The sequence below is a fragment of the Simochromis diagramma genome, unplaced genomic scaffold, assembly GCF_900408965.1.
Source record: "Simochromis diagramma unplaced genomic scaffold, fSimDia1.1 OVJJ01000802.1, whole genome shotgun sequence".
NCBI lineage: Eukaryota > Metazoa > Chordata > Actinopteri > Cichliformes > Cichlidae > Simochromis > Simochromis diagramma.
The window spans coordinates 778,496-806,446 of NW_024387492.1; the positions used below are offsets into that span (position 1 = coordinate 778,496).

Genomic DNA, 27,951 nt, shown 5'->3' on the forward strand with positions numbered 1-27,951 from the left:
AAAGTTACAGTGGGATACAAATAACATCAGGCTGATCCTGCCACGATTTGTTCCCCTGTTCAAATCACGGACAAACAGGATCCCACAGCTGTTTATGTTTTTGAACACATTTTGCACAGAGAGACATTTTTTTAAAAATGTATTGACAGCAATGTTGAACATTATAACACAGGAAAAAAACAACTACACGTAAAATAATCACACTGTGACGCCTCTGCCTTTGTAAATGGAGGGACAGTAACTAAACCTGCAGACAGTCAGATTAACAGTATTTCGTCTCTATCTGCCATTCTGCAATTCATCTCCTGTAAACAATAACGTGGCCACAGCGTGACGTGGAAAAAGGCACATACCTTTGACGTTGCGTGAGGAACTCTGTATTCCTCGTCCACACGTAAACGCAAAAGAAGGAGTTTTAAAAAATCTCAGTTTTCGGTGATTCGAAACATCGTTTACGTGGACAAAACAGCTGCTTTTTCAAAAATACCCGGTGTAGGTGCGGACGCAGCGTAAAAGGGTGAGTAGTTTATTTTATTACTACCTGTCATTTATTGCGGATTACTTGTATTTGCTTAATTGTTTACTAAATGTTTGAGGTGTGAAATAAATCGCAATGGAGCAAAATATGGGCGTGTGTGGTTGGAGGATGTGTTTGTGGGGGGCGTGAACATTTTTCTTGTAAAACAAAGGGGGGCCAGCAAAAAAAGTTTGGGGACCACTGGCCTACGCTAACTACAGATGAACAGCTGTCTGTCCTGCAGCAGCAAGGATCTGCACTGTGAGTGGGAGGGATAAAACTATTTGGTTTAACTGCGGTCTGAAATCTACTGACATCTAGTGGTGAGATTTTACACATTCTGCCTACATTTAGCTCCCTAAACATCTGGTGATGGTATCAGCCCCCAAACACAGAGTCTGATAAGGTTTATTATAAATGTGCCCTCTCAGCTTTCTTCATGGGGAGGCTTTAAAATTCAAGTTTCTCAGAGACAGAAATAGCACCTCTTTTTCCACCTAATGAGCCAAAGTGATGCAGTTCCCATGACATCTTAAAATAGTCACATTTAAACTCAGCGTTTAAACTGGCTCAGGATCAGTTTGTGTTTGTAGTGGACAAACTGCCTCCAAATATGGAGACATTTCTAGAAAAAATAAAATGATATAAAACACATTATTCAGTTTTAAATGAGCTATGGACGTTAACCAGGCGTACGGTGTGTGTGTGTGTGTGTGTCTCAGATGAGGCTGAGCAATGAGGAAGTGGAGCAGAAAGAGAGGAAGGGCAAAGTCAGGGAAGGAAACACGTGTGTGTGTTTCCAGTGTTCTTCTTTAATGATGCTGACTTTATAATAGGGCCCCCCAGGGCTGAACATGGCTTGGTGTCATTACCTTTTCATTTGACAACTCAAAAACCCCTTCCTGTTTTCGATGTTGCATGGCGTCATGGCACTCACACATGCACTCACACATGCACACACACATGCACACACACATGCACTCACACATGCACACACACATGCACTCACACATGCACTCACACATGCACACACACATGCACTCACACATGCACACACACATCACACTGCACACACATGCACTCACACATGCACACACACATGCACACACACATGCACTCACACATGCACTCACACATGCACACACACATGCACTCACACATGCACACACACATGCACTCACACATGCACTCACACATGCACTCACACATGCACACACACATGCACTCACACATGCACTCACACATGCACACACACATGCACTCACACATGCACACACACTTGCACTCACACATGCACTCATACATGCACTCAAACATGCACACACACATGCACTCACACATGCACACACACATGCACTCACACATGCACTCACACATGCACACACACATGCACTCACACATGCACTCACACATGCACTCACACATGCACACTTAAAAACAGGCTCTGGTGACCAGTAAGGACAAGATCCCAGATGTGATGGCAGCAGGAGCAGCACAGCACTTTTAATTTTTGCAAATCAAAGGATGCACAGTCTCTGCACACATGAAACGTAATGGAGTGCTGTGCTCATTTATTCACAGTGACAACAACATGCTGATTAATACGATTCACAACAACAAACATCCAGCGTGTGTGCGTGTGTGCGATTCTTTCCTGTATATTTAAACGCATCGACCCAGGTAGACATCCCAGCACTGCTCACCGATCACTTTGGGTCGTGGCTCGGAGCCACAGGGCTCTTCAGACACCATGACGTTATTCCTTTAAAGTAATTACTCCTCCATTACACTGTCAGTAGAATCTGCATTCTTTTATTCTACTTCCAATCACTTACTAATGTGTTTTACAGTCAGTGTATTGATCACCGACCTCTCTGTTGGTGTAACTTACACAAACACTACCGTTGTTCCCTTATGGCTCATTCAACAGTTCACTGAGATCCCTGCTAAACATTTACTTATTTACATTAGTTACAAATAAGGAAATGCACTACTTTTGTAGTTTTAGCACCAAAATCTATTTACACAATGGCATCATTGGTGGCATAATATTCCCTTTTTGTGAAAGCTGCACCGCCTTCTGCTCTACGATGGCTGATCACGTTGCTACTCAAAGACAGCTCGAAGCTACAAATGCAGAGGACATCGTGTTGGCTGAGTACATGATTGGTTTGACCAATCAAATCAAGAAGAACAGCAAAGCACATGAAACTTGAAGAACATAATCGTCACGTTCAGTTGCATTTCCCTCGTTTTGCTCTGTTTGTTGTAGAAGGACAGTTTGAGGTATTGTAAATGTTTGCATCCAGTGGAACAGCTGTGCCTCAGGAGGTAGAGAGGCCAGTCCACTAATCGGACGATCATTGGAGCCTTGACTCCAGTCAGCACGTCAAAGCGTGCGATAGACAAAGACAATTGGAATAAAGCTTTGTGTGAAAATGGCTTTAAGAAAAGCACAATTTGGATCGTCCACTTATCACAGTTTCTCATTAATTGCTTAGCAGAGTACAAAAGTGCTTCATTTGGAGCTGTAGTTGCCTCCTGAGCCGTCTTGCACAGATGTGTAGATGGTATTCACATAAATGATATTGCTGAGCCTAAAGACTTCCCAGAGAACCAGGATCTAACCCCTCATTTCTACGGTCGCAGAGCCTTTCGAGAACCAGAGCACATTTTGACAGGTTTGAGTGCCAGTTGTTGTGTAGTGTTATTATCAGACGTGGAGTCATTTCTTTGAGAACCATGGCAGACACAGACTTTGGACTGCTTCTGTTTCATTCCACATGATAGGCTCTCCCATTGTCCAACATTGGAGCCAGCAGTTTTGTGGTACCGAGCTCGTTAGCACCAAAATATTTTAGCATTAGATGCTGCTTGAACGTGATGGCTTTAAATATACTGCCAAATGCTAAAAAAGTGCATAAACACACATTTTTATAGGTTATTTAACTGCAACTACTGTCTGGAAAACATGAAGTAAAGGTTAGTTGGATTTTTTTGAAAGTCTAAAATGCCGCAGAGGAATTCCCACCAGGGGACCGGAGGCAGTGTGCTACTTCAAAACATAACAAGTGTATACATGAGGTGATCTCACCTCTGTGTCTTGAGTGCCGAGATAACTTCATTGATAATCAACAAGTTCTACATAATAGTCTAAAAGAAACATATATGTCAGCCAGTAGGTCAGTATCCCTTTGTGAATCTATGATCTGCCGTTTTTCGCCGTCTCTTCTTACGCCGTCTCCCGGCGACACCATCAAAGCAGGTGACCATCATGACGTTGGCCTTGCAGAGGCTGACCTTGCGCTCCAGCCGCGCCGTCACCAACTCAAGTGCTTCCAGATGCTCCAGGGAGTCCACCTCGAACGTCTGCCATAGGTCGACTGGGGAAGGACAATAAGGGTCAGTGTGCCACGTACACTTCTGTGTGTTACTGTATGAGCAAAAAGGAGGATGAATCAAATCGTTGAGGTCAAAGTTCACATGGTAGATTTTTCTCAGACCCACAAAAGTCATCATTGCATTACAAAACATTCTCATACTGTAAGAACTGCTTTGCCAGCAGGGCAATTTGTTGGTGTGACAGCCTCTTATTCTTTAACAGCATCACATGCTCTGTGATTAAAGCATAATATAAAATGTCACATGCTGGTGAGGGTATTACTAATGGTGCTAATGAGAAGTGTGGATGCTGCTCCTGCAAAAGGAGGCTACAGCCTGCTGCATATAACAAGCTGATTACTTGCTTATTCACTGAAGTGCGAGCTCAGATGATTAGTCATTGAACCAGTTAATCAGCTGATTGCTCATGTTTTAATCATTTCAGTCACCTTTCAAGCAAAATCACCCAGTTACAGAATTATGTCTTCATATTTATTTTATGGCTAAACTATACAGAAATGTTACAACAGGTCCTACAAAACGATACGATATGAGATGAGATGAGATGCTCTCCAACTGTGTGCAAGCCTAGCACGAGCCAGAACAGTAAAGTACATTTGTATTGTAGCCTGTGTTTTATAGCCTGTAATGGCTGAGAGACCAGTGTATAAGCTGTGTACCAGTATGTCAGTATGTTGGCACCAGATTTGCCAGATACACATTGCATAGCTACGCTAGAGTTAGCTCGCTAACCAGCCCGGGTGTTTATTATGGTGTGAACACAGACTGTACATAAAAGATGAACATAGCTTCTGAGTCTAAAAAATGAAGCCATTGAGGAAGTGCCTTAAACCTGTATTACCTATCACGGCCAGCAGAGGCGTCCCTGTGGGTACATACATGTTATAATGAAGTCTTCTCTGTTCTCTTGCTCTAACACCATTCAATGTATTCTCCTGTTAACTATATGGACTCAGCTGCTACCAACAAGTCTTGATGACTATAACACTATGGTCCTTCTCAGAGTCAGAAAGTAAAGTCCAGTGACTCAGGGTAAGCCCGGAGGCTAGCCTGAGTGTGCAGCGCTCCTCGATTTCACGGTCAGGTCGGCCACGCATAGTTTCTGCTTTCAAAAGTTAAGATGAAGGTAGTGAAAGGTTAAGGTTCAGAACAGGACTTCATTGATACTGAGCGATCGCTGATGGATATGTCCGTGTTTTTATATCGTCTGTGTGAAGTTTTGCTACCTAACACCGTGGCTAGCTGGTTAAGCTCAGGACGCTTGCTCATTATCAGTGTCACTGGCAAAGTACTATGCAAAGATATATATACAGCCCTTAAACTGAAACGGGCTGTTTTACACCTGGAAAAAACCCAAAACAGAAATCAAAGTTCCAAACATGAACTCAGTGATGACGATGGCTCCACCGTTGTTGTTGATCACTCCAAAAATTGCCTGTTTCAGTTTGTTTTTAATGAACTTAATGCCCATTTCCTCCTCTTGCTTGTTGCCATTTTTCAACTGGTCTTAAGCTTTTGAGCGGGACTGTATATATTTGCTGGTGACCAGTGGACTCGTTTCTGTTAGATATTGTTGCTCATTGTTGTCGCTGCAACTGAGAGAGACATTAATGAAAGGCAGTGAGAAGTGTGGAAGCCAAAGGCTGTTCGAGGAAACTAAATCTAGATGACGACTACTCTTTTCAGATATTAGCAATAACAAGTTACAGTTAGTTTTTAAAGAAACTCCACTGACACTCGTGGTTCCACGTGGCGGGCTCCAGCATGAGGCGGCGTTTGGCCAGCTCCAGCTCTCTCCTCAGGTTGTTGTATTTGGCTCGGACTTCGGAGATCCTCTGCTGACGGTGCTCCAGGAGCTTCAGCTTGGCGCTGAAGCATGTGGGCCCCTGAAAGCAGAAACACAACCCTTTTCACTTTTTTTATTTATTCAAAGATTTTTAAAACACAGCTTAAATTAAGTAAATTTAATTTACTCTCACCATTTAAACAATGAGCCCTGGAATACTGTATGTGAGTACTTTGTAGGTTTTAATGAAAAACAGCATCCACCTCTCAGTTGCTCTTCATATAAACATCATGTTAGGGCAGAGATGGGGGGAGCATGGCAGTCGTTTGGGGGTGGGGGTGAGGGGGGTCAATAAATCCATATTTACAGTTTTTAAAATCTGGTGTTTTACCTCCATTCTGCTCTGCTTGTTCTACGTCTTTGTTCCCCGCTGCAGCACTGACCCAGTTTACCCCATGTGGTCATTAAAATTGTATCAAAGTTGCCTGAGACTGGTGGAGGCAGGGAGGCGTCTCACGGGGCCAGACCTCTCGTCGTGGGACATTACGTCACCACATGGACCCTGTTTTGCTATCAAGCGCATTTTAAATGCCAGACGGTCTTTTATGCGAGGTTTACACAGTCAGCTTATCAAGCATGCTCTTCTTCTGCAGCATCGTGCAAAAATACTCCCACGAGTGGGAGATGTTTGGTCTCCTAAGACATTTCTGTCTATGATTTACTCACGACGGACTCCTTTTGTATTTCTCTCCCATTTAATATGTTTACTGGATTCATATTCTTCGGACTACGTTGCAGAAGGAAAAAATGTGCCACATTTATCATCAATCATATAAGAAAACAAAGTTTTATGAGCCACACGGAAATTAATATATGTTAAAGGTATGAAGACCTTGTAGCTGCTCAGTACAAACACAGGGTTAAATTGTGATTTGCTCAATAACTCGACTTCCAGTTTTTGGAATATAATTTTCATGAGTTAATCTATGACCTCGAGACACTGGAGGCACCTCATTATTACTGTCAGTAGTGTGTCGTTGTTGTTTTTAAGCACTTTTTGCTGTTTAAAAATACTGTAAAGTATTTGTGTTTCTTATGTTGTAAATTTGCCCGGGACTCTTATTCCTTGTTTATTCTAAGCTTTGTGTGAACCTGCACGCTGTCTGTCACTTTGCTGCTGGAACGCGTGAATTTCCCCAGTGAGGGACAATAAAGGATATTTCTATTTTATTTATCTTATTCTACTCTTATTCACTGTGTTCTGTTAAGTTGACACCATAGCTGAGGTTTCTCGCCTCACAATATCTGCGGCGTCTCGTCAAATCTCTGCAACAGAGACGGCAGATCATTTCAATTTATTCCATTTAATATATCAAAAAATGATATTGTGTGGCAGCATTAACGCCGGTCCTTTTATTCCATAACAAAAAATGGTTACTTACCATTTCGAATACAAAAAGAGAACTAACTGAGTTCTACGTCACAAAAAGAACAACAACCACAATCCTGTTTTTGTGGCTGTTCTCGCTCGTTGCTCGCAGAGGTTATAAAGGTCATACTGTTTATTATGTAATGCCCTTTAACCTCCAACAAAAAAAAATCAAAATAAACCCAGCACCTGTTTGCCAGCACCTGCTCTTTCCTGCATCCTCTGTACATTGTCGATCTCATAGACCTTGATCTCGTAGGCCTCTGGGATTCCTTGATCCATCCAGCGAGACCGCAGACCGCTAGCCGAGCGTCTCAGGGTCAGAGGTGAATCATGGGAAAGGTGGCGCTGCTGAGTACCTGGAGCCAAGAGCGCCAACACATGTAAGGCAGAAGCACATGTTAGTGGACTTTTCTTGGTTCTTAATGTGAGTGTTGAGCATTAAATAGAAAAGTCACAGTGAGTCACACATTTACAGACGAGGCAGCTACAGCAGGAAACGATTCCTGAGCTGCCGTATGTGGTTCCTGCTGGAACAACAGTTTGCCTCGGGCCAAAGTGCAGCCGCAGAGCTGCCAGAAGTCAAGACCGGAGACACAATTACTGCAACTCCATCTGAACTGAGTCAGTCTGCCAGTGCAGGAAAAGATAGTGAGTGCTTTATGTTTTCAAACTGTAGCTTTTAGTTACAGAAGAGGACACATGAGGACAAACTGAGCGCACGCACAAAAAGCAGTTAACAGTGTATTATTTCAGGGGACTATTTAAGAGTCATATACTTATTCAAGTCGTGTCTCCTCTGCTGTTCCATCATCATCACAACAGTGAGTGTGTTTGCAACATAACTCTGTTAGCGTGCATAATCACGCACACACCCCTCTGTGCACCAGAACCACACTAACGTTTTCTGTTTCCATCAGTGAGAATCCTTCCTGGGTTCATGTATTAATGATGCGACTTCCTACACAATCTGGCTTTTAATGCCAGCGAGGAAACTGGGTCTGGCTGCGTCCAGCACACATGTCGTCTTTCATTAATGTCACATTAATATGTTATGCAGTCAGATTATGAGCCAGACATGTCACCATGAAGCTGGCGTTGGTGAACAGCGGCGCTAACGTTTGCATAAGAACGTCTGCTTTGAGCTTCTGTTGGTTTGTTTTTGTTTGCTTTATAAATCAAACTTGAAAACTTTCCAAAAGTGAAAGTCATTTAATTCATTACATAAAAATCGTAGGCGCTCTCACCTGTACCACCTCGCCTCCGAGACGGCCGGCCGCTGCGAGCCGCGCTGAGGAGGGAGCTGCTCCTGTCGCTGACTGAGTCTCTGGCTGAGGTGCTGCTGCCTGTGGCCTCGCTGTCCCTCACCATGCTGTCATAGCCACTGCTCACCAAACTGTTTCTGTTAGAAAAATGCAGGGATGTCTTCCCCATAGCTGGTGGTAGATCGCCACTCAACACGCTGGTGGTGTCACTTGCGTGCCCACTCAGGTGATCGGGCATGCGGGGAGATGTCAGTTGACTGTACGGGGAGGGCAGTGAGGTCGTTTGGTCCGATCCTCCTACAGTGGGACTGGGGGCCCTCTCCTTGAGAAAGTCTGAGAGGCGACCGTTAACAAATCCCTGAATGGCAGATTTTGTGGATGAGGATGTGGAGCTCTGGCTTGGAGTCCGGCTGATAGAGCGATGAGACCGTGGAGGGGAAGAGGGGAAAAAGGAGGATGTGCGTTCGTGGCTGACTGTTTTACTGTCTGGAGACAGACTGGCACTATGATTGATGGAGTCCTGCAGGGTTTTGTGGGAGAAGCCGGGGTTCTTGATGCTAGGAGCTGACGATCGACGGACTTTGGGGCTAGACGTCTTGAGCTTTCCCACAGCAGAAAGCTTGGAGTGGATATGCCTAGAAGACTGAGTCGCAGGGTTTTCAGACGGGAAGAAATGATGTTCAGACCGAGGATTTTTCCTCGGGCTCCTGCTGGCTCTCGGAAAGGTACAATCTCCCTCAAAATTGCCTTTATAGCCAGACTTACAAGCTCCTTCAGTACTTCCCCTGGAGCTTCCCCTGGAGCTCATAGAAGCGTTGCTGCCGCCTCTTTCTAGGGCTGGAAAGTCTCTTGGGATCCGCCCGAGAGAGCTCGTCCGTCTAGCCAGCTGCTGTAGTTTGGCACTGAAAAGCCTGCCACTCTCCTCAATCGGTGACCTGAGCCTCCTGCTTGTATTATCACGTTTTACTGCTGAAGTGGATTTATCGATCACAGATCCAATACCCTTCCTGAAAGTAGCACCAGGATCCTGTTTGAAGTCTGTTCCATATCTTTGAGGAGAGGAAATATAGAGGTTGTGGTTAGTAGGGGAGTGCTGCCTCGCCTTCCTCCTCTCGAGAGTTACCCTTGGGCTGCAGGGAGTGGATGATGTCAGCCCCCTTGAGTCTACGAGGTGGGCATCCTGGTGTTTGGCACTTTGCCATGCTCGAGGTAAGCTACCTGTTGAATAGGAGCAAAGGATGGTTTCTTGGCAACCAGGTGACTCAGCAGTCCTCTTGGGTGTATTTCTGCATGTGATCTCAGTCCCCTCTGAAAGCTTTGCGGTGTTAGAGGAGTAAACATGCCCACGGTCTCTGGGGTGGGGCTTGTCTGTGTTTGTCTGCTCACACGTTTTGTTTTCTGGAGGTTTATTACAAAAACTCAAATGTTCTAAGACGACTGGCTCATAAGACATTTGGCTACAAGACTTGTCAGTCTTTTTGACATGTTTCTGAGAAGCCACAGGTGCACACTTCTCCTGAAGGACCTCCCTGTCTTCTGAACATCGAGCTGTATTTCTTTTGGACTCTGATTCTGACCTGACTCCTGCTAAAGTTTCACAATGACTTTCGTTGTCTTTGGCACAATCCAAGTCACAGTCCACATCTGTATTAATCAACATGGGGTTAATAAATGAAGGCAACACCCTTTTCTCCCTTCTGACTTGATGCTGGGACTTTTCAGTGCCAGCAGGATGAACAGCAGAGCTTTCGGGAGCACCAGAGGAGCCTGGAGCTGCAGATTCCTCGCCGACGTTGCTGATTATCTGGATTGGCTGAGAACTAGCCGAGTCTTCAGCGTGTGCCTGTGAATGGGCTCCGTCTCTGATGCAAATAATATTTCCACCTGTCCTTGCTCTGTCGTACGCTCCACTGATGGTCACCTCTTCTACCATAGAGAAAACCAGCTCATCTTGACCTTTTAAGTCCAGCGGCTGCTGAACGGTCACTGTGATCGTGGCTTTCATTTCCTTAACATCCTGTTTGGGGTGACTGTTTGGGACGTCTCCGAGTACAACACTTTTAGCCAGGGAGTGTGAAGAGGAGCACATAGAAGAAGGAGATATGGGGGAGCTTTTGCCAACTGGTGAGGTCCTTTTGTCTGTTTTGAACCAATCAGCAGTTTCAGCTCTCTCCTGTTTGTGTGAAGGTTCAAGTGCAAGAGAACTGGCCCCTGCCGTGACCTTTGCATCCACATTAAAGCGCTTGGAAGAGACCCCATTACCTGATTTAAGAGTCCTGGTGTTAGAAGGCTCGGAGCGGCAGGTCGCGTTCAGACCCAGAGTTTGATTGAGCAGTTCCTCGCTGGAACTGGTGGCACTACACTCCTCACAGTCGTACAAACCCGAATCTTCTCTCTGAAAACTGTCTCCAGGGGCGGCACCGTCTGTTTGCTTTTCTCCAGCAGAGGTCTGACTGCAGCTCAGCCCCTTATTCAGCAGTGTCTGTGGAGCTTCAGTGTCTGCTCGTTTTACAGATTCCTCCTGGTGCTGTGACTTAACAGTGACATTATTTAAACAGGCCCCTTTTAAGGAAGATCTGAGCACATCCATGGTCATTTCACTTCCATCGATGCACCCCAGACGTTCTTGAAGTTGAGCAAACGTGTCACATTTGAGACAGTCCCTCTCTGGTTGCTTCCTTTCTCCTTTCAAAACGTCGGTTTGCCCCAGAAGAGCAGACTCTGTCGTCTTTTCTACTTGCAGCTGAGGAATTCTCAGAAGCTCCTGGAGGAGGGCAGCAAACTCTGGGTCGTCCAAGTCCGCCTTGTTAGGGTGCAAAGACGGTATGATTGGTACAAACTCGGGCTGCGCCTGCCTCGGGGCTGATCTGGGGTGGACTGAGCCGTCTGAGTCTATCTGGATGACTGTGTCGCAAGACTGTTCACTACTGGAGCGTTCATCCAGTTCATCACGCAGGCGAAAAGGACGGATGTCGACGTCTACCTCATCGGTAGAGTGGAACGCCCGCAGGGAGAACGACTGCAGCCCTCTTTTTTCTCTAGTCAGACTCCTCGCACAAGGAGAACATGAGGTAGACTGCTGTCGGATGAAGGTGGATGATGCTATTAGATAAGTCTTATAAATCCAAAGCAACATTCAACAATTTTGGGGTGCTAGATAAAGAGTGACATGATTAGACTCTGTCATTTATACTACCTTCGTCCTCTTCTGTGTCCTGCGAAAACGAGAAGCAAGCTGGATGGTAGAGAAGTTCTCTTGAAGGTGTGCCAAAGAATCCATGATTTGAGCAATTACTGTAGTGTGGCAATTTGTGTGGCCCAGGGACTCTCGAAGGAGCAACGTCAACTTCCCACTCCTGCAGAAACAGTGCAACGTCATGTGAGTGTCTGTGGTCGCAGGTTTAACTGCACCAAAGTCAAAGTAAACTTTATTGTCATCTCTGCAAATCCACTGCAGCATACGAGACGACGAGACTCCGGTTACATCAGCGCAAAAAAAAAAAAGCTAATAAATCGACATAAAAAGAGAAGAAAATAAATAAATATCAGAGCTCCAATAAGAATTTGCAGTTTGGGGTGGTTTACAGTGGCCTGTGTTGCAGCTTGTAAACCCGGAGTATAAATAGGTTAAAGAAAACAGAAAGTTTTTAATGAACAAACAATTTTCCTCCTTTGTTTTCCAGTTAGATTCTTACTTGTTTGCGGTGCTTTTCTGTCCACTTAGAAGAGACAGGACGATTGGGCCCAGCTCAGAATGGGGGGGTTTATTTTTGTTGACACCCCTCATACCGCTACACACGTCTATCATGGTCAACTTGGTGGCGCCGCGGGAACCTATGGAAACGATACAGTTGGACTTTAGAGGAGGTAATGCAAAAAGATTTAACAGATGCAAATCATAAAATATCGAAATTCTAGAATCAGTTTCTGAATATTTCTCTGCAACCTTTTCCAATGGTGCTGCTCTCTGTACGTGGAGGCTGCACGTGAAGGGTGAAGAACATGATGGAGCTGTCACACAGGTACGTAATAAAGTCACTGTGCCGACGTGCTGCGACGGCTGCATCCAGGAGGGAAGCAGCCCGCTCGGCAGTGGGGGCCTTCACCCGGTTGTGGTTGTGTAGCTGAAGGAGAGAAGAAGCAGATGTACATTTGCTGTAAAATCAGCCCTTTCATCTGTTACATTTATCCCACTGTTGCTGATCACTGTTCATTTTGAAACAGGTTCAATATTGTTAGAATGAATCTTGTGTCATTCGTCTCAGCAGCAAAACATTCGGGCTTCAGTCATTCTTCAAGTGTTGACTGAAAGAACAGAGAGGATGTGGCGCCCACACACAGACACGGTGTAATCAGATATAATGTGCTGTGCAGCATAATAGGTTTCCCTCCCAGCACCATTATCTTTTCCAACACAGTGCGGACCATTATTGTCTAAATAAAGATGAATAAAACTTTCTCACATCCAGAGGGCACACACTCACGCCAGCTCGCAGGCACCACAGACAACTAATCTAACTAATCTAGTTGGCATGAACGTGTAATGTGAGAATACTTTCTCTTTTGAAACAATTAGAATAACTTTAAAAGGGGTTTTTGCTGCTGCTGTCTCCTATCCGCAGGAAACAGTATCACCTTTGCTCCCTGTTGTCTACTTTGGGTTTGTGTTTATGAAGATTTATTAGACTTTTATGCCAACAACAGTAACTCCACTACTACAAATGTGGGTCACTGGGCCACAGCGTGCCGATGCAGAGGTAAGGGAGGCACAGGAGTTTAACAATCCCTTCTCTTAATGGTAAAAACCTTCTGTTCTACCTGGACTCCGTAGACTGGGTCCTCCTGGAGTTTAATGTGGGCTTTCGGGCTGTCGTGGATGCTGCCTAATGATGGAACAACTTCCCCCAGCAGATCCCTCAGCGTGTCCTCCTCTCCGCAGCACAGTTCGATAGCAGACACTGACACACTGAGATCGGTCCACGTCCTCTCTCTGCGGCGCTCGATGGCGCTGTACAGCCAGGAGATGGCACAAGGAATCAAGCCGAGCTTCCCAATGTTCTCACCACTGCCCACCATGCTGGACCAGGACCCTGAGGTGGAAGGAGAACACATAGATGCACAGATTTTCTATATATAAAAATAAAGTATTCGCAAGACTCGATTCGGTCCTATGAAAAATGAAGTGCACCCCAAGATTCGATAGCTTGCAGCTATTATAGACCATAATCATTAACTTAAACCAATTGATTTCTGTATGAGTGTATCAGCCTTCAATGTTGTGTAACAATTTTTGTCTTTACAACATTGCTTAAGTTCATTGAACTTTGCAGGCATTTGTTTATAAGTTCTACTGTGGGTCACCTTGACTGTTGGGGGTCATTGCCTGCTGCATGACACAGTTTTAGCTGGCTGAGCCTCACATTTGTCTCTAGGTTAGTTTGGAGTTCATGGTGATTATATGACTACTATATGTTCCCAGGTGACTGCATAAGCCCAAATCCTCATACCTCCACCACCGTGCCTGACACTTGGTATCAGGTGTTTATACTGATCTGTTGTGTTTGTTTGGGTTTTGGCTCAAATGTTGCTGTGCGTTACAGCCAAGCACCAACATTTTGCTGTTGTCTGTTCAAAGGACATTGATCCTGAAAACTAAGCCGCGCTGCCATCCAAACAAGCTATATGTTTTCAGTCTTTCTAGCAGTGCCTTAATGAACTTTAACTTTAACATGCTAACTGAGGCTAACTGAAATGTAGCCCTTGTATTTTCTGCAGTTTCTCTGAGCAGAGCACCGTCTAAACATGGGTTACACACATTTGGGTGACCTTCTGTTAACCACACCTGAATGCTCCAAACCAGCAAACTGTCAAAATGTGCTCACACCTGCAGATCATCAATGAATCAGCTGCAACTGACTAACAGCACCTTCTTGCTAATTAGGGATCCCTCTGTGATTCTTTGGTGTGCACTTATTAAGAGTGTACTTAGTTGGACTGTGGGCCGCCTTGAGTCCTTTGAAAACCCTACTACATATGAATTACATGAAGGTATGCATCCACACAATATATACTACATTCACAAATACACAGTCTGAGTGGCACAATCAGTTTTTATATTATTTATGTCTGAAAAATATATTAACCATATCAATGCAACGTGTTGCTGACAGAAACAGTTTTTCTGGGCTGTTTAATAAATAAAATCACAGCTTCTGCTGTTCACGTGCGTAACAGGAGATACAAGTCGTTTATTCCACTTAGCAAGGGAACTATTTTTTTAATTTTCCAAAAAAAATCATCATCAGCCAGAGTTAGCTTTTGGGTAGCTTAGCTAAAAATGATTGCGATTTGTACGTCTGCACGTGTGCTACCAAACACAATGGGGCCATAGTCGTAGCTGAGGCCATGGGCTCAAAATAGTACACACCAAATAAAGGAACATCGAACTGTAACATCTTAACACTGAAATAAAGGCAGGGGAGGAGGCGTGCTGAAAACAGCACATCACAGAGCACACGTTCACTTGCAATGCACTGCAGGCAGAAATGACTGAATAATAAAAGATTTCATATCAGTCATAAAAAATATCTGCAAGATTTTATATATGGACATATAGATAATCACAGATTTATAGCAAAGTCTTGAAATGGGGCTAATTGCAGGAAAGCATTGGCACGAACAAAACACATCATATATAATCTCACAAGAATGCACAAATAAATGTTTTTATGGACCGATGCCATATTGTGTCTTTTTCTAGTGCACTTTTGCCCCACATTACTCTTGAGTTATGGGCTTGTTTCACCCTATCTCGTCTTATCCAAACTCTAATTGAATGAGGATAAGAGAATTGGTTTACTCCAATTAAAGGCCGAGCGGCCGTTATTCAGAGAGAATAGTATTCTGTGGAGGAGATTGATGCCCCCCTGGCTGTGGGCCACATGTAGTCTGTACTGGCCAACTAATTCAATCAGATTTACGGAGAGTGGCGTCATGTGAAAAAGCAGGTCCAAGGAGACCCTGTCCTTACCCTGTGTGTGTGTGTGTGTGTGTGTGTGTGTGTGTGTGTGTGTGTGTGTGTGTGTGTGTGTGTGTGTGTGTGTGTGTGTGTGTGCTACAAATCTATTAAACCCCTTTACCGCTAAGTGCAGGGCTCCATCTCTCTAATAGCAACATATCACAGTCCACTTTGTTTGCAGGCCCTTCTACGCTCAGCGCTTCAGCAAAATGAAGTGAAATATTTGCCTAAAACGTCAAACAATGGGAAGCTTTTACAAACACATGCATGCTGTATAATTGATGATCAGGCTTTTATTTATAAAGTAACAGGTGAAGGATGAATAACTTAAAGGGAAATGTTTGTTTGTCTTTTTAAAGAGCAATAAAGAGAAAACTGACTGGGAGAGGAGACAAAAGACACAAGGAGGCTGGAGACTTGTATCGAGAGGACAGAGGGACTTTGAAGTGATAAAGAAAGGCTGAAAGATTGCAATGGGATAGAGGAGGAGGTGGGGCGGGGATGATAAAAGCATCCCATTCCCATCTTGAGATTTTAACCCATGGCCTCTCACAAGGACCGATTACTCACCCACATCAGCACAACCCAAGCCCAGGACACAGGCATCGCTGCCGCTGAGCACACAGCGGATGACATCAGCCAAGACGCCTGCACACACCTCGGCCTGGTCGAGAGAACAAAGGACAGCGAGCAGCTTGTGAAGAAGCGCGCTCGGTACAGAGCAAGAGCAAAGCAGAACGGGGATGCGGACTGATTCCCTTGGGCTCAGATACTGTAAGCAGAGCTTGGATAAAGCTGAATGTAATTGATGGACTGTGTAATTGTGGTGGCTATTCAGGGCCTATCAGTTTTCAGGTCATCAGACGGAGAGAGGGAACTAACAGTGTAGGAGAAAGAGGAGGGAATATGTGCTGTATACATGTAATGCTACACAATCCACTGTCTGCCAACCTGATCACCATAGAAACAACTAAAGTCATATTTAAATGCTTTGCAACAGAGCCACACCTGGCTTGACTCCTGAGGATATGCACTGTCAAAGGTGAAGGTCTTCAGATGACTTTTGCCATCCCTGCCCAGTGTCATGGTAGCACGCTGATGGCTTTTGGTGACCGGCTCCACTATGGTTACTCTCTTCTTGGACGGGTCGATCCGGAGAACAGGTGGTTGGCCTTGGCTCTCTGACAGCGATGGGTTCACCCTCAGCACGACTTTAACCTGTTCGCCAAAGGAAATGGAAACAGAGTCGTGATGAAATTTAGACACAGTACAGAACAAAATATCTGTCCAACTGAAAAATACTGTATGAAAAAATAACAGTAAGAACAGCTGTCATGAGATTGCAAAGAGCATGAGCTTAATCTCAAATTATTATTTACCCAAAAATGCAGTTTCCATCAGCTTTAGCTGCGCTCTGTGTTTGCTGTATGAACTGTACGCCCTGCTGTTTGTGGGAAATTATCAAATATCAGAGGAAGGTTGGACATACCCACTGCAGCATCAGCACCAACCCATTCTCACTCCCAGCTCATCAGATATGGGTGCTTTGTGAGAAAAGCCTTCCCATTCAATTATAGGAGGTTACACAGATACCAGGATTCAAGCGTCCTCAAATCACAGAGCAGAATTTAGAGTCATTTAAATGCTTTTATTTTACTTTCATTTTTAACCTGAGTTTGGGGGAAAACAGCCATTTGTGTAATGCTGCTTTGAAGTTTCCATTAATCAGGGAATCTATAATACCCGAGTAAGACTTCTAACCAGCCATCAGTACTGCATGTGAGAGCTTGTTGTAGCATTGTGAATATGGTAGCACGCTCTTGTTAATATTTGGTAAAGCAACACTACGGATGAGCAAGGCTTCATAGATCCCCTAGCTCTTTGTAGCGTAGTCTTGTTTACAACCTGATGGACGGAGCATAACGCCCAGGCTGGTCTTAGCCACAATTACAGCTAATTAACTAAAAGCCACATCACCTTGTGTTGTAGCTGATACAGTCTGCCCCATGCCTAGCACAACGATTGCTGGTCACCTGCAGCCAATTTAGTATTTCCAGTGAACCTAACCTTGACAAGCATTTCTTTGGACTGTGGGTTTAAAAAACAACAACAACAAAAAGAGGTCTTTCTTGCTGCAGTGGTAACCACCATATCATCATGGCATGACGCTACAGGCAAACTGTAAAATGTCTTTATTGTTTAATATTTAATGCTTTAACCTCATTATAATGGCATTATAATGTATTTGTTGCTACTGTCCAGTCTAAGCTAAAAACCTGAACGCTAACATGATGCTAGCATGTAAATATACAGCGCTAAATGCTAGCAGGTACCAACAAAATGAGATCTTAACCTAAACGCCAATGAGGCAAGACTGAGCAGTACTATGTCGCACATGGAGCCTTTAGGAAAGAGTCAGATTGTTTTATCTGAAAACTCTACAGTTTATTAAATGCATAAAGGGACTAGATACTCTGCTTTTACTGTACAGCGTGTATGTATGCTAGCTGATTTATGTGCCCTTCATCCTAAAATCCATATACAACACCACAGACAGCAAACAGCAGCGATATGGTGTCTGTTCTGTTTATGCATTCTTTTTTTTTAAACGTATGATTACCAACAGAGGTTTTTGACTCCAAAAACAGCTGCTGAAGAGTAAAGGAAAAGTCCGACTTGTGCTCTGAGCCCCTGCTGTTCAACAACAGGCGGCTGAAATACTGTCTTAGAAAATCCTCAGCTGAAAAAGAGAAAACCTGGGCAGAACAAAGTGATAAATGTCAAGGAGTATTAGGGCATCTTTGAGATGCTGAAGCAATGGAGGTGAACTTTGTTGAGCTAAACAGACAAACTGTCTTTGGACAACCAGTCGCCTGTTTTGTAAGGACATCAAATATAAATGAACTGACAACCAAGAATAAAATGGTGAATTGAAACAAAAGCATATTACCTTTAGGCTGCAACACACCACATGATTCAGTCAGTGCAGCAACTACACAACCGCCTCATACATCATACATCAGCTGCATGACGATGCATTCCTCCTGCTGTATCTCTGCATGTCGTGACATTAATTCCTTAATGCACATCTCTGGAGGAAGTCTGAGATTTAGCGGCTTTAAGCTCTTAAATCGAGTTATATCCTGATTCTGACAGGCTCCTAACAAGGCTCACAGGTCTTGGTCTGCAGGAAAACAAGGCAGCATATACCAGACAGCGCACCCTATTAGGGCTTATAAGCCAATTATAAAATTGTTTTTTCTGAATTCAGGTCTGCAAGACTGCAAGTAGATGTATGTTCTGACACCCACTCAAATGTGGTTTTCCTGAAAATGCACAGGACTGCATTACACCATGATGAGATCATCCTACATTGACTGAATTTGAAAAGCCATTTTCCATCTGCCACATGAAGGATTTTTTTCCCTTCCTCATGATTTTAATACCTTACGCAAGAAGTGGTTTCTTAACCATATTGAACACGTGTCAAACTCTTTTTATGAGGGTTAAATTATTCAGGAGAACCATTTGCAAGCTGAGAAAATCCTCCTCGACTCGCACACGCATGCATATTCTTGCACGTTTAGATGTACAAAGCTGAGTGCTCAAGCAGGTGTGGCCGGCGGTGTGGTCTATTTGAGCCCTTATCTGTAACTCTAGACTACACCCAGGAGTCCATCTATGAGACGAGGGGAGGGCCCCCAGCCATATTGATCTCCCCGAGTTTCTCTCCCTGAGGAGGTGAGGAGAAGGGAGGAGGAGAACAAGATGGAGACATTAGCACCACATTACAGTGTATCACAACGGACGGGTGATATAGGATCTCGTCCAAATTGACTGAGATCTCCTTACCCCACAACACGGATGGTCAAAACACTTCCAAGATGGTGCCTGTGGGCTCTTTGTCGATTCGTCACCAGTCCAGGTTTATTCTATATATTTATACCTCACAATACAGGACACGTAGTTGCCCAGTGGCGTATTTCATTGTGAAACCTATATATATTTTCCTTTTTAAATAATGCATGCAGGATGTCTGTGTGTATTTTAAAGCAGTCAGTAGATGCTGCACATTATATCCAGTGGTGGCCGTCAGTTGATTTATAGCACTGCATTAAATCCATCATGTTAGCCTGATGTGCAGAATTCTAAGTACACATTATAGCAAAGCAGAGCACAATCATTGTGATTGATCCTATTGCTAGTAATATGCCATGAAAACACTGTACACTGATCAGGATAACACTTGAGTGAGCGAAAAATCTTATTGACTGTAATTGTAGCTTGCTTAAAAATGATGATGACACAGCCAGTATTCTGCCAGTGATCCATGTATGATGACTAACCCTTACTGTGCACTTCACATGTTACACCTCGTCGGTAGTGGGTTGGACCCCCTTTTCCCTTCAGAACTGCCTTAATTCTTCCTTGTAGATTCAATAAAGTGCTGGAAATACTTTGGTCCATAATACCAGGATAGATAGGATCTATTAAGTTGATAGCTGGAGACTGTTGAGGCCATCTGAGTGAGCTCATGGTCAAGAAACCAGCTTTAGATTATTTGAGTGCGCTATCCTGCTGAGGATACTGCAGTCACACAGGGATGGACGTGGTCAGCAACGATACGTGTGTCGCCCGTAGTGTTCAGACAATGGTCACTTGGTGCTATTTGGACAGAGAGTTGAAGAGAATATCCCCCACAGCACGGACTGAACCACTGATTCAAGGCAGGACAGATCCATGCTTTGTTGTTGTTTATGCCAAATTCAGACCCTACCATGCGACTGCTGCAGCAGACACTGAGACTCATCAGACTGGACAATATTTGTCCAATCTTCTGTTAAGGAACATCACTGATTCCATGTGAACTGCAGCCTCCTATTCTTAGCTGACAGGAGTGGCACCCAGTCTGCTGCTTTAGCTCGTCTGCTCAAAGGTACATTGTTAGTTACTGTTCTTACTGTCTTGGAGCAACTGTGACCACGTCATTTCTTCTGGGATTAAAAATATATTCTGATGTTGTAGGTTCAGAGAGGATTTTCAACCATTGCTGAGGTACTGTTACCTTTCTATCCACTCTGTGCAACTGAAATGCCACTCGTTGGATATTTTCTCTTTTTGGGACCATTTTCTGTAAACCCAGATATGTTTGTGAGGGAAACTCCCAGCAGAGTTTCTGAAATACTCAGACAAGCCCGTCTGGCGCCAACGACAATGTCCGAAATCGCCAACATCACCTAAGTCATCTTTCTCGCCCGTTCTGATGTTCACTTTGAACTTCACCAAGTTGACCTCACCGTGTTTACATGCCTGAATGCATTAGTTGCTGGCATGTGATTGGCTGACTAGATGTTTCCGTTAGTGATCGACTAAACAAATGAAGTTCCCGGAGATTTTAGACTGTTTTCCAGTCTTTCTCCCTTCGCAGTGCTGATGCAACTGTTGTTCAACGAGATTAGCTCGGTTTGACTTATCGTGACGGAACAACGCAGACACATCGAAGCATAAATGCAAACAATGACATCGACCACTACGGCATAGGCTGCTCCACTCCATTAATAATAATAATAATGGATTGCATTTATATAGCGCTTTTCAAGGAACCCAAAGCGCTTTACAATTCCACTATTCATTCACTCTCACATTCACACACTGGTGGAGGCTACAGGTGTAGCCACAGCTGCCCTGGGGCAGACTGACAGAAGCGAGGCTGCCATATCTCGGCCCCTCTGGCCAACACCAGTAGGGTCTTGCCCAAGGACACAACGACCAGGACAGAGGACCCGGGGATCAAACCGGTGACCTTCCGGTTACAGATGCGCTTCCCGACCCCCTGAGCCACGGTTAAGATAAGGACTATAAATTAAGCATGGCTACTGCTCTGACAACCACACCGCCAGTGCTGAAGCCTTTTGGTGGTCTATACTAGAACAACAGCGGTTGTTAGCAGAACATTGCGGTTGGGGAACCTTTTATCTAAGGCTCACACATGTACACATTTAAATTCTGATTCTCTTGTGAACTTTCTTTTTAGCAACAATTAATGAGTGGTTGGTTACAGTTTTACATTTTTTAGTCAGACCTGCATAAGCAAATTATAAAAGTGAGCAGCTGAAAAAAAAATTGCATTTAGGCCTGCAGCAGCGTGTCATCGAGGGAAAATAAATAAATAGGCAGGCGTGCATTTTTATCCAACCCCAGTGTAAGTAATGGTCTCCAGCCTGGTGATCGCTAAAATTTCTGCTTTGTTTTTGCTTCATGACACATTTTAGTAAGTGCCTAAATTATGTTCTCTCCTCCAAGTATCATAATTGATGGGATTTCTGAGCAGTTAATGCGTTTGAGTGTAATACAGATCAATTTGATGTGCTAGAATTTGAAGTCTACCTTGCCAACGCTGGGCGAGTCCTTGGTTCTAGTGGCAGCTTGCAGCAGGCAGGTGGGGACGGGCGGTGGGTTTTTCTGGATGATTTCCCTGAAGCAGGTGGAGAGTTGAGAGGGAGCTGGATCAGAAGCATGGCCCTTTTTCCTCAGTGTCAGGCTGAGCTTCTCAGCTGCCCTACGGGAAAGAAATGAGGGGGTGTGTCATTGCACGGAAACTCCTGGTGTAGCCAGTACAGATCCTTTTCAAACACTTGCAGTTATTTGGTGTGCATATATTGGCTTACCTAGTCAGAAAGGACATAGCTGCAGTGTTGGCGATGGACACCACTCTGGATATGTGCGGGATCTTAGAGGTGGTCTGTACAGCCCCGACATCCCTGCAGCTCTGATAGGCATCATCTGTAGCCTGCAGGGGGAAAAAGCTCATTAAAAAATCCAAATGTGTAATTGCACTGCAGCACCCACTCCAAAAGGGGCTATTATCACGGGAATTACTCTGGGGAGGAACATGAGGTGGGCGTCTGTGTAAGTAGGGCACGCTGGCTGAGAGGAGCACGCTGGGTTAACATACACCGTTAGTCATAATACGGATGCAGCCAACTGCATTTGGAGTGTGAAGGATAGTTTGTGAAGGCTGCAGTGACTGCAAAACGTGATTCAGAGTAAACACACTGCCTCTCATACACACAGTCACATCATCACTCAAGCAGCCTTACACAAATATATTCCAACACTCCAACGCTCCAGCGTGGGCGTTTAGGGCTCATTCATGAGTTCACAGTGTGTGTCTGTGTGTGTCTGTGTGTGTCTGTGTGTGTGAGCGGCGTGGTCGACTCTGCACGCAGCTCGACATGAACTCGTGCTGCAGGCCTCTGAGCCAGCAGCAGCTCAGCTCGTTCTTAAGGCAAGATAACAAAGTCAACTTTTGTTTTCATAGCATCACAAACGCAAAGTGCCAATTAGTGCCAGAGGAAATCTGCGGTCATTGTCGGGAATGAGGAAGCCAGAGATAATATGGATAATGCACACTTCCCCGAACCCTCCTGCTTTCTGCTTTTTGACTCGCGTCTTCTGTCGTAATCTTTTTTTTATCGCTTCACTTTCCCTTGCTCCAATTCCTCATGCGGTCTTTTATGATGTCTTGTTTTCCCCTCTCCTTCCTCGTTGCCCTTCCTTCCCTTCAACCCTTTCATTCCTCGCCTCCAATCTTGCACACTTCATTTCCTTCTCTCCTCTTCTTCCGTTCTCCCTCTGCCCTTCTCTGCGTCTCCTCACTTCTCGTCCTACGCTTTCGCTTTCACCGAAGCTGTAAAAACCTCAGTTGATCTGCTCTCAAACTGAAACACGTACGAATCATTTCTTCCACAGCCGTGCACAGTACAGGAGCGCTGTTATTGTCACATTTGATTAGACGTGCCTTCAAAATAACAGTTTTTAAAAGAATCTCTGAAGACTCCTTTGGTCCAGTTAAGCACTCCTTAGTATTCTCACATAGTGATAACACGGGCTGATAAATTGAAATTCTCAGTCATTTTTCAAACAATGGCTCTGTTATTTCAGACAAAAGTACACAAAGCAGACTTTCTTCCTGGATGGTGACTGTCACGTTTGACAACTGCTGCTAGCAGATTTTTATCAGCTAGCTAACTCCGGTAGTGCTAACTCTCAGAGTTGAGTGAAAATGCAATCTAGAGCTGACTCCGTTTTTATGAGGACTTTTTAAAATGGTAAATCTTTTAAAAGGACCTTACACAGATGCTTATGATATTAAGAAGGATTCTAAAAATGTGTGCTATCAGCATGTAAGATCACACTTTATTTTATGCTAACATTATACTCAGATCCTTAAAAGCTCAAGCTGCCCCGTGTCTGCAGTCCACTAAGTATATATCAAGAGCTTATTATCAGTACCAGAAGCAGGACTAAGTTTAGATTTTACGATTAGTGAATGGAAATCAATTTTTAGCTTTGGCAGAGACAAAGCGTGACAGGGATGCTAATGTTAGGAATAGCTCCTACAGTAAATATGCTAGCATGAAATTGTCCTTGTCCCTCAGCTGAGCGTGCTAATATGTCCACAGGCTGCTGCTCTGTTTGAGAGAGCTCCCGGTAAACCTCCACCCTTGAAGCAATTTTATACTGTAGACACCCTCCTAAGATATATCTATATGCAGTTTACAATAACATTGTGGTTCAGCAAACTGAAAACTGTGATGCCTACACATATTATCTGTCAACCAGGTCAAATATAGTCCTAGAATCTGTCACTAACTACATTAAATGAAGGATTTGGGGTATTTTTAGTTGTTGGCTTACAGAGAAAATGAGCCAACTGAGTAAAGAAAAGTCAGTTCTCAGTCACCTTGTACAGGTTTATAATCTTTTTTTATTGGGGACTTGGGAAGGACACGCTCAACCATCTTCTATCACACTAATGCATATTTCGCCAGCCGCAGTGTTTAATACGACCGTCCCTCTATTGATCACAAGTGCTTTTTGACCGGCCGGCTCTTGCGACAGAGGTAAATCATGACCCAATTCCATTCCATTAGCAAAAGTACTTTTGAACAACACACTCAGCCACGGGATCGAAATAGGCTCTGATTAGGCCCTATGAATCACTGGCTCGCTGACACGTGCACCCGTAAAGGCACACATTACCCATATAGCTCGTTAGGAGGGTATGTGAGATTCAATGCTAAGAGAAGGGCTCATAGTGGTACCTGACGGTAAGGGTTTGTGGTGACACCATTAGCTCTGGATGCAGATTTAGAAGCCACCAGCTGCTGCTGCTCCTCCACCCAGCGGCCCATATCAGGGTTGGGGAGCTTGGGCCCCCTTCGTCTGAGGGTCTGTGGGGTCCTTTGAGGCGTCCTGGGGCTGCGCGGGCTCTGAGGAGTATGGCTTTGATCCAGAGCCTCCCTCGAAGCCCTGTCTCCTCGCTTTGCTTCAATTTGTCCAAACAGTGAGCCAGTGCTGAGGCTGGCTTCAAAAGAAGGCTTGGCTAATGCCTGACCCCGGCTCAGAGCCACATGGATGGCCTCTTGCTTGAGCTGGTACAGGTTTGCACCGCAGGCTCCACACTCCCCCTGGTCTCTTTCTCTGAAGTCCGTGGTGGACCGACTATGGACCCGGAGGTTTTCATGAAGAAATGCCGACAGGTCACTCAAGTCCTGCACAAGTGAGAGAACATAGCAACAGGAGTTACAGACAGGAAAATACCTTTGCTGTTTATAGTACCTTTTTATTATTGCACAACACTCGCCTGTAATTGACTGACAAAATAAGATAAGTCGAGCGCAATCTTCACATTAGGACACAGTAACAGTCTAATCTGTTCTGTTTGATATCTGGCTGTATGAATGATCACTGAGTATACGAGAACAGAGTCACGGGAAGCCACTTTCTACATGGAGGTATTGATTAACGCTGTCTTTATGATCCTTAACAGCCCAGTGAAAAAACTGTGTTTACTGCATCTCACGAGTGGATGGAACATGTCATAAATCTCAGTTCACGGGAAACTCTCGGAGACTAGCATGTCATCCTGGAAGAAGGGCTTTTTTTGTCTGAAACAAAACAGGAAAAGCGAGACGTCAGTGTTTGTGTGTCTTTTTTCAGCCAATATTAGCATTTTGCTGAATGTCATGTCATCACTGTGTTACTGCAATAGACAGCTGCTATCTGGATTGGATGTAAAAAATCCAATTTAATTTGGAAAAATCTGACAACAGGAGGTTAGAACAAGTAAAATCGTGCTACTTTAAAACAGAGATTTTGACACCTGAGGTTCAGGTCTGGCCCCGGCTGTCACAGCTAACAAGAAGGAATCAAAAACCATCATCTTGTTTTTCATCCTGAGAAAGACACACACAGCAGCATCCAGCACGCACTGTTTCTCCTTCCCTCCTACACACTACAATGACCGATGTTCCCTCACAGGAGTTCAACAGGAGCTCTTAAATGTTGCAAAATTTCACTCAAAGCCTAAACGTGCTGAAACAGCTGGTGCTAAATAAACTTCCCTCATAAATAATATATAGGCATAATAATCCTGATGTATCAAAGAGGCAAAAATAAGCCAAACTGAATTTCAGGTTAGACTGATGACAGATAGAGTATAAGGTGCTGCAGAGACAGCAGCAACTCCATCTTAACAGATGGCGCTATACACCCATGATGCTACTGAGAAATCACGCTTGGATCAATAAACCTGCGAGCAGCTAGATCTGGCTTATCAGATTTCTACTGACCACGTCTGCGGCCGCACGGTGCCTCCCATCTTCCTCCTGCTCTCCCTGTGGTCTCCAAAAACATGACACGCCCCATCCCACTTAAGAGGACAAAAATAAATAGCCTTCCCTCAATGGAGAGAACTGTGGAGATGACACAGGGATGTCGCCATGAAATATTCATGGCCATTTAAAACCACTGGCGCAGGAATGTCACTGGTTTACTTTGGCGAATGATGGATTTTGGTGGTGATGAATGTGCAAACGTGCACGCTTCTAAAAGGAAGCACCGAAGGTCCCACATGAGCCTTAGAACACTTGTTAAGCATCACCACTATAGCCTCAAAAGGAACTACCAGTTATGCTTCTGTGTGACATAAGTGTCATAAAATGTTTTCACAGCAGGTTTATTAGAGTTTATCGGCCCTCGCTGAAGCATTCATGTCTGCTTTTAACATTTTTCATGCATATTTATTCTTTCAATTCACAATATTCATACCCAAAGAGGTTATTTGAGAGGAAAAAGCAAGTTTGTGAATACTTTTGTCACTAAATTGCATCACAAAAAATATGAATGTGCATTTCTTTTAACTAATGTAACAAATATACACCAGTACCACCTGCTGATAAGCATCCATATGCTTTCAGCTCCTGTTTCATTTCAGTTACGTGTTGTCTGTTGAGTCCAAACACGATATTATTACTGTAATTATATAGACTGCTTCGAAAGCACACGGCTGCACTGTCACGACTGCCACTTGATCCCCATCACAGTATCATTGTCACTGACCTTGCAGGAGAAGTGATGGTGAACAGCCAGGCTAAGGGCTTGTTTCTTCAGAGCAACAAGGGTCGCTGAGCACTTCTCGCAACGAGCAACTTTCCGATCGGACCTCCCAAAGCCGGGATTCGCCGACATGGAGCCTCCTCTACATATAGTCCTAAAGGACATGGTTGTCCGGATGCGGTCTCCTACAGATCCAGGGAGGGACTTGTAAGACGGGACATCGTCTGCTCTCTGGCACATATTCCGATATGGGTCGCCCCTGGACCCTCCGGCACCCACAGGAGAGGGGCGCTCCTTGGGCTGGCGGTCCTTCCCTGCGGTCTCAAAGTGATGCTGCACTTCTGCGCTCTGAGAAATAAATCATGATAAATAAGGATGTATGTGGGCTTTGGCAGGGGGAAATTAAATATCAATCGACTTGGACTACTGTAACCACACCCAAGTGTTTTGTTTTTTCTAGTGCAACAGTACTCTCAAGAAACTCTAAACCCCCACAAATGCTAACAAATTTTGCCCAAAACGAACAAATCTGACTTACCCAGAGACCTCCTCTGATCGAGGCTGGAAACCCCTCTCTTCCTCTTCCAGTCAGAGATGACATGACAACTTGTAAATATTTAAAAAGATATCCGAACAAAGGCGGGGGGCATTTTCTGTTATTGTTGCCAATCCTGGACCTGGTGCAAAAATATCCACTGACGTGAACGCCTAAAAAAACAAACTACAACAAGCTGAAATGCTGGGCACAGTCTCTAAGATGTGGAGTGATGGCAGTGGCACAGTGGAGAATGAGTGAGAGCGCACGGGAGAACACTTCATGAAGTCACTTGGCTATTTATTATAAGCTCCTCAGGGAGGCAGCACGGAGCAACTGCTCGGAGAAACCTTAAAAAAGGAGCAGGCGGCTGAGTGTTTGTATTTCTTGACGTGATTCATGTCCTACATACTGTCGCTGTCCCGCAAATGTCACTGCACCTTCTTACAACGGAGCAGTCCGACAACATGCCTGAATGTGTGCGGAAATATCTATCCACCTTATTCTTACAATGTTTGTTTTCACCTTAGCAGCAATGGTATCAACGAGAAACTGCAAATATAGCTACAATATTTCCAAATAACTGAAATCCATGT

At 44.4% G+C, this 27,951-nt stretch overlaps 1 protein-coding gene across 3 annotated transcripts; it reads right to left on the reverse strand.

The window, feature by feature from the left end:
- Positions 1-2,581: 2,581 nt before the first annotated feature.
- kif26bb (kinesin family member 26Bb) lies at positions 2,582-27,754 on the reverse strand. 3 transcript variants are annotated; one of them, XM_040017610.1, is made up of 15 exons: positions 27,359-27,754; positions 26,824-27,168; positions 24,525-24,974; positions 22,086-22,207; positions 21,805-21,976; positions 16,426-16,635; positions 15,988-16,081; positions 13,218-13,489; positions 12,346-12,523; positions 12,095-12,233; positions 11,596-11,755; positions 8,382-11,475; positions 7,324-7,493; positions 5,655-5,805; positions 2,582-3,900 (listed from the first exon to the last, which is right to left on the reverse strand). In XM_040017610.1, exons 1-15 carry the CDS (start codon positions 27,419-27,421, stop codon positions 3,701-3,703), a joined length of 5,820 nt encoding a protein of 1,939 aa, XP_039873544.1. In that variant the 5' UTR covers positions 27,422-27,754; the 3' UTR covers positions 2,582-3,700. The 3 variants fall into 3 exon arrangements, with proteins under 3 accessions (XP_039873544.1, XP_039873543.1, XP_039873545.1); XM_040017609.1 differs by having other exon boundaries at positions 8,382-11,478; XM_040017611.1 differs by having other exon boundaries at positions 3,726-3,900; positions 7,338-7,493; positions 8,382-11,478; positions 27,359-27,753.
- Between the last annotated feature and the right edge of the window lie 197 nt (positions 27,755-27,951).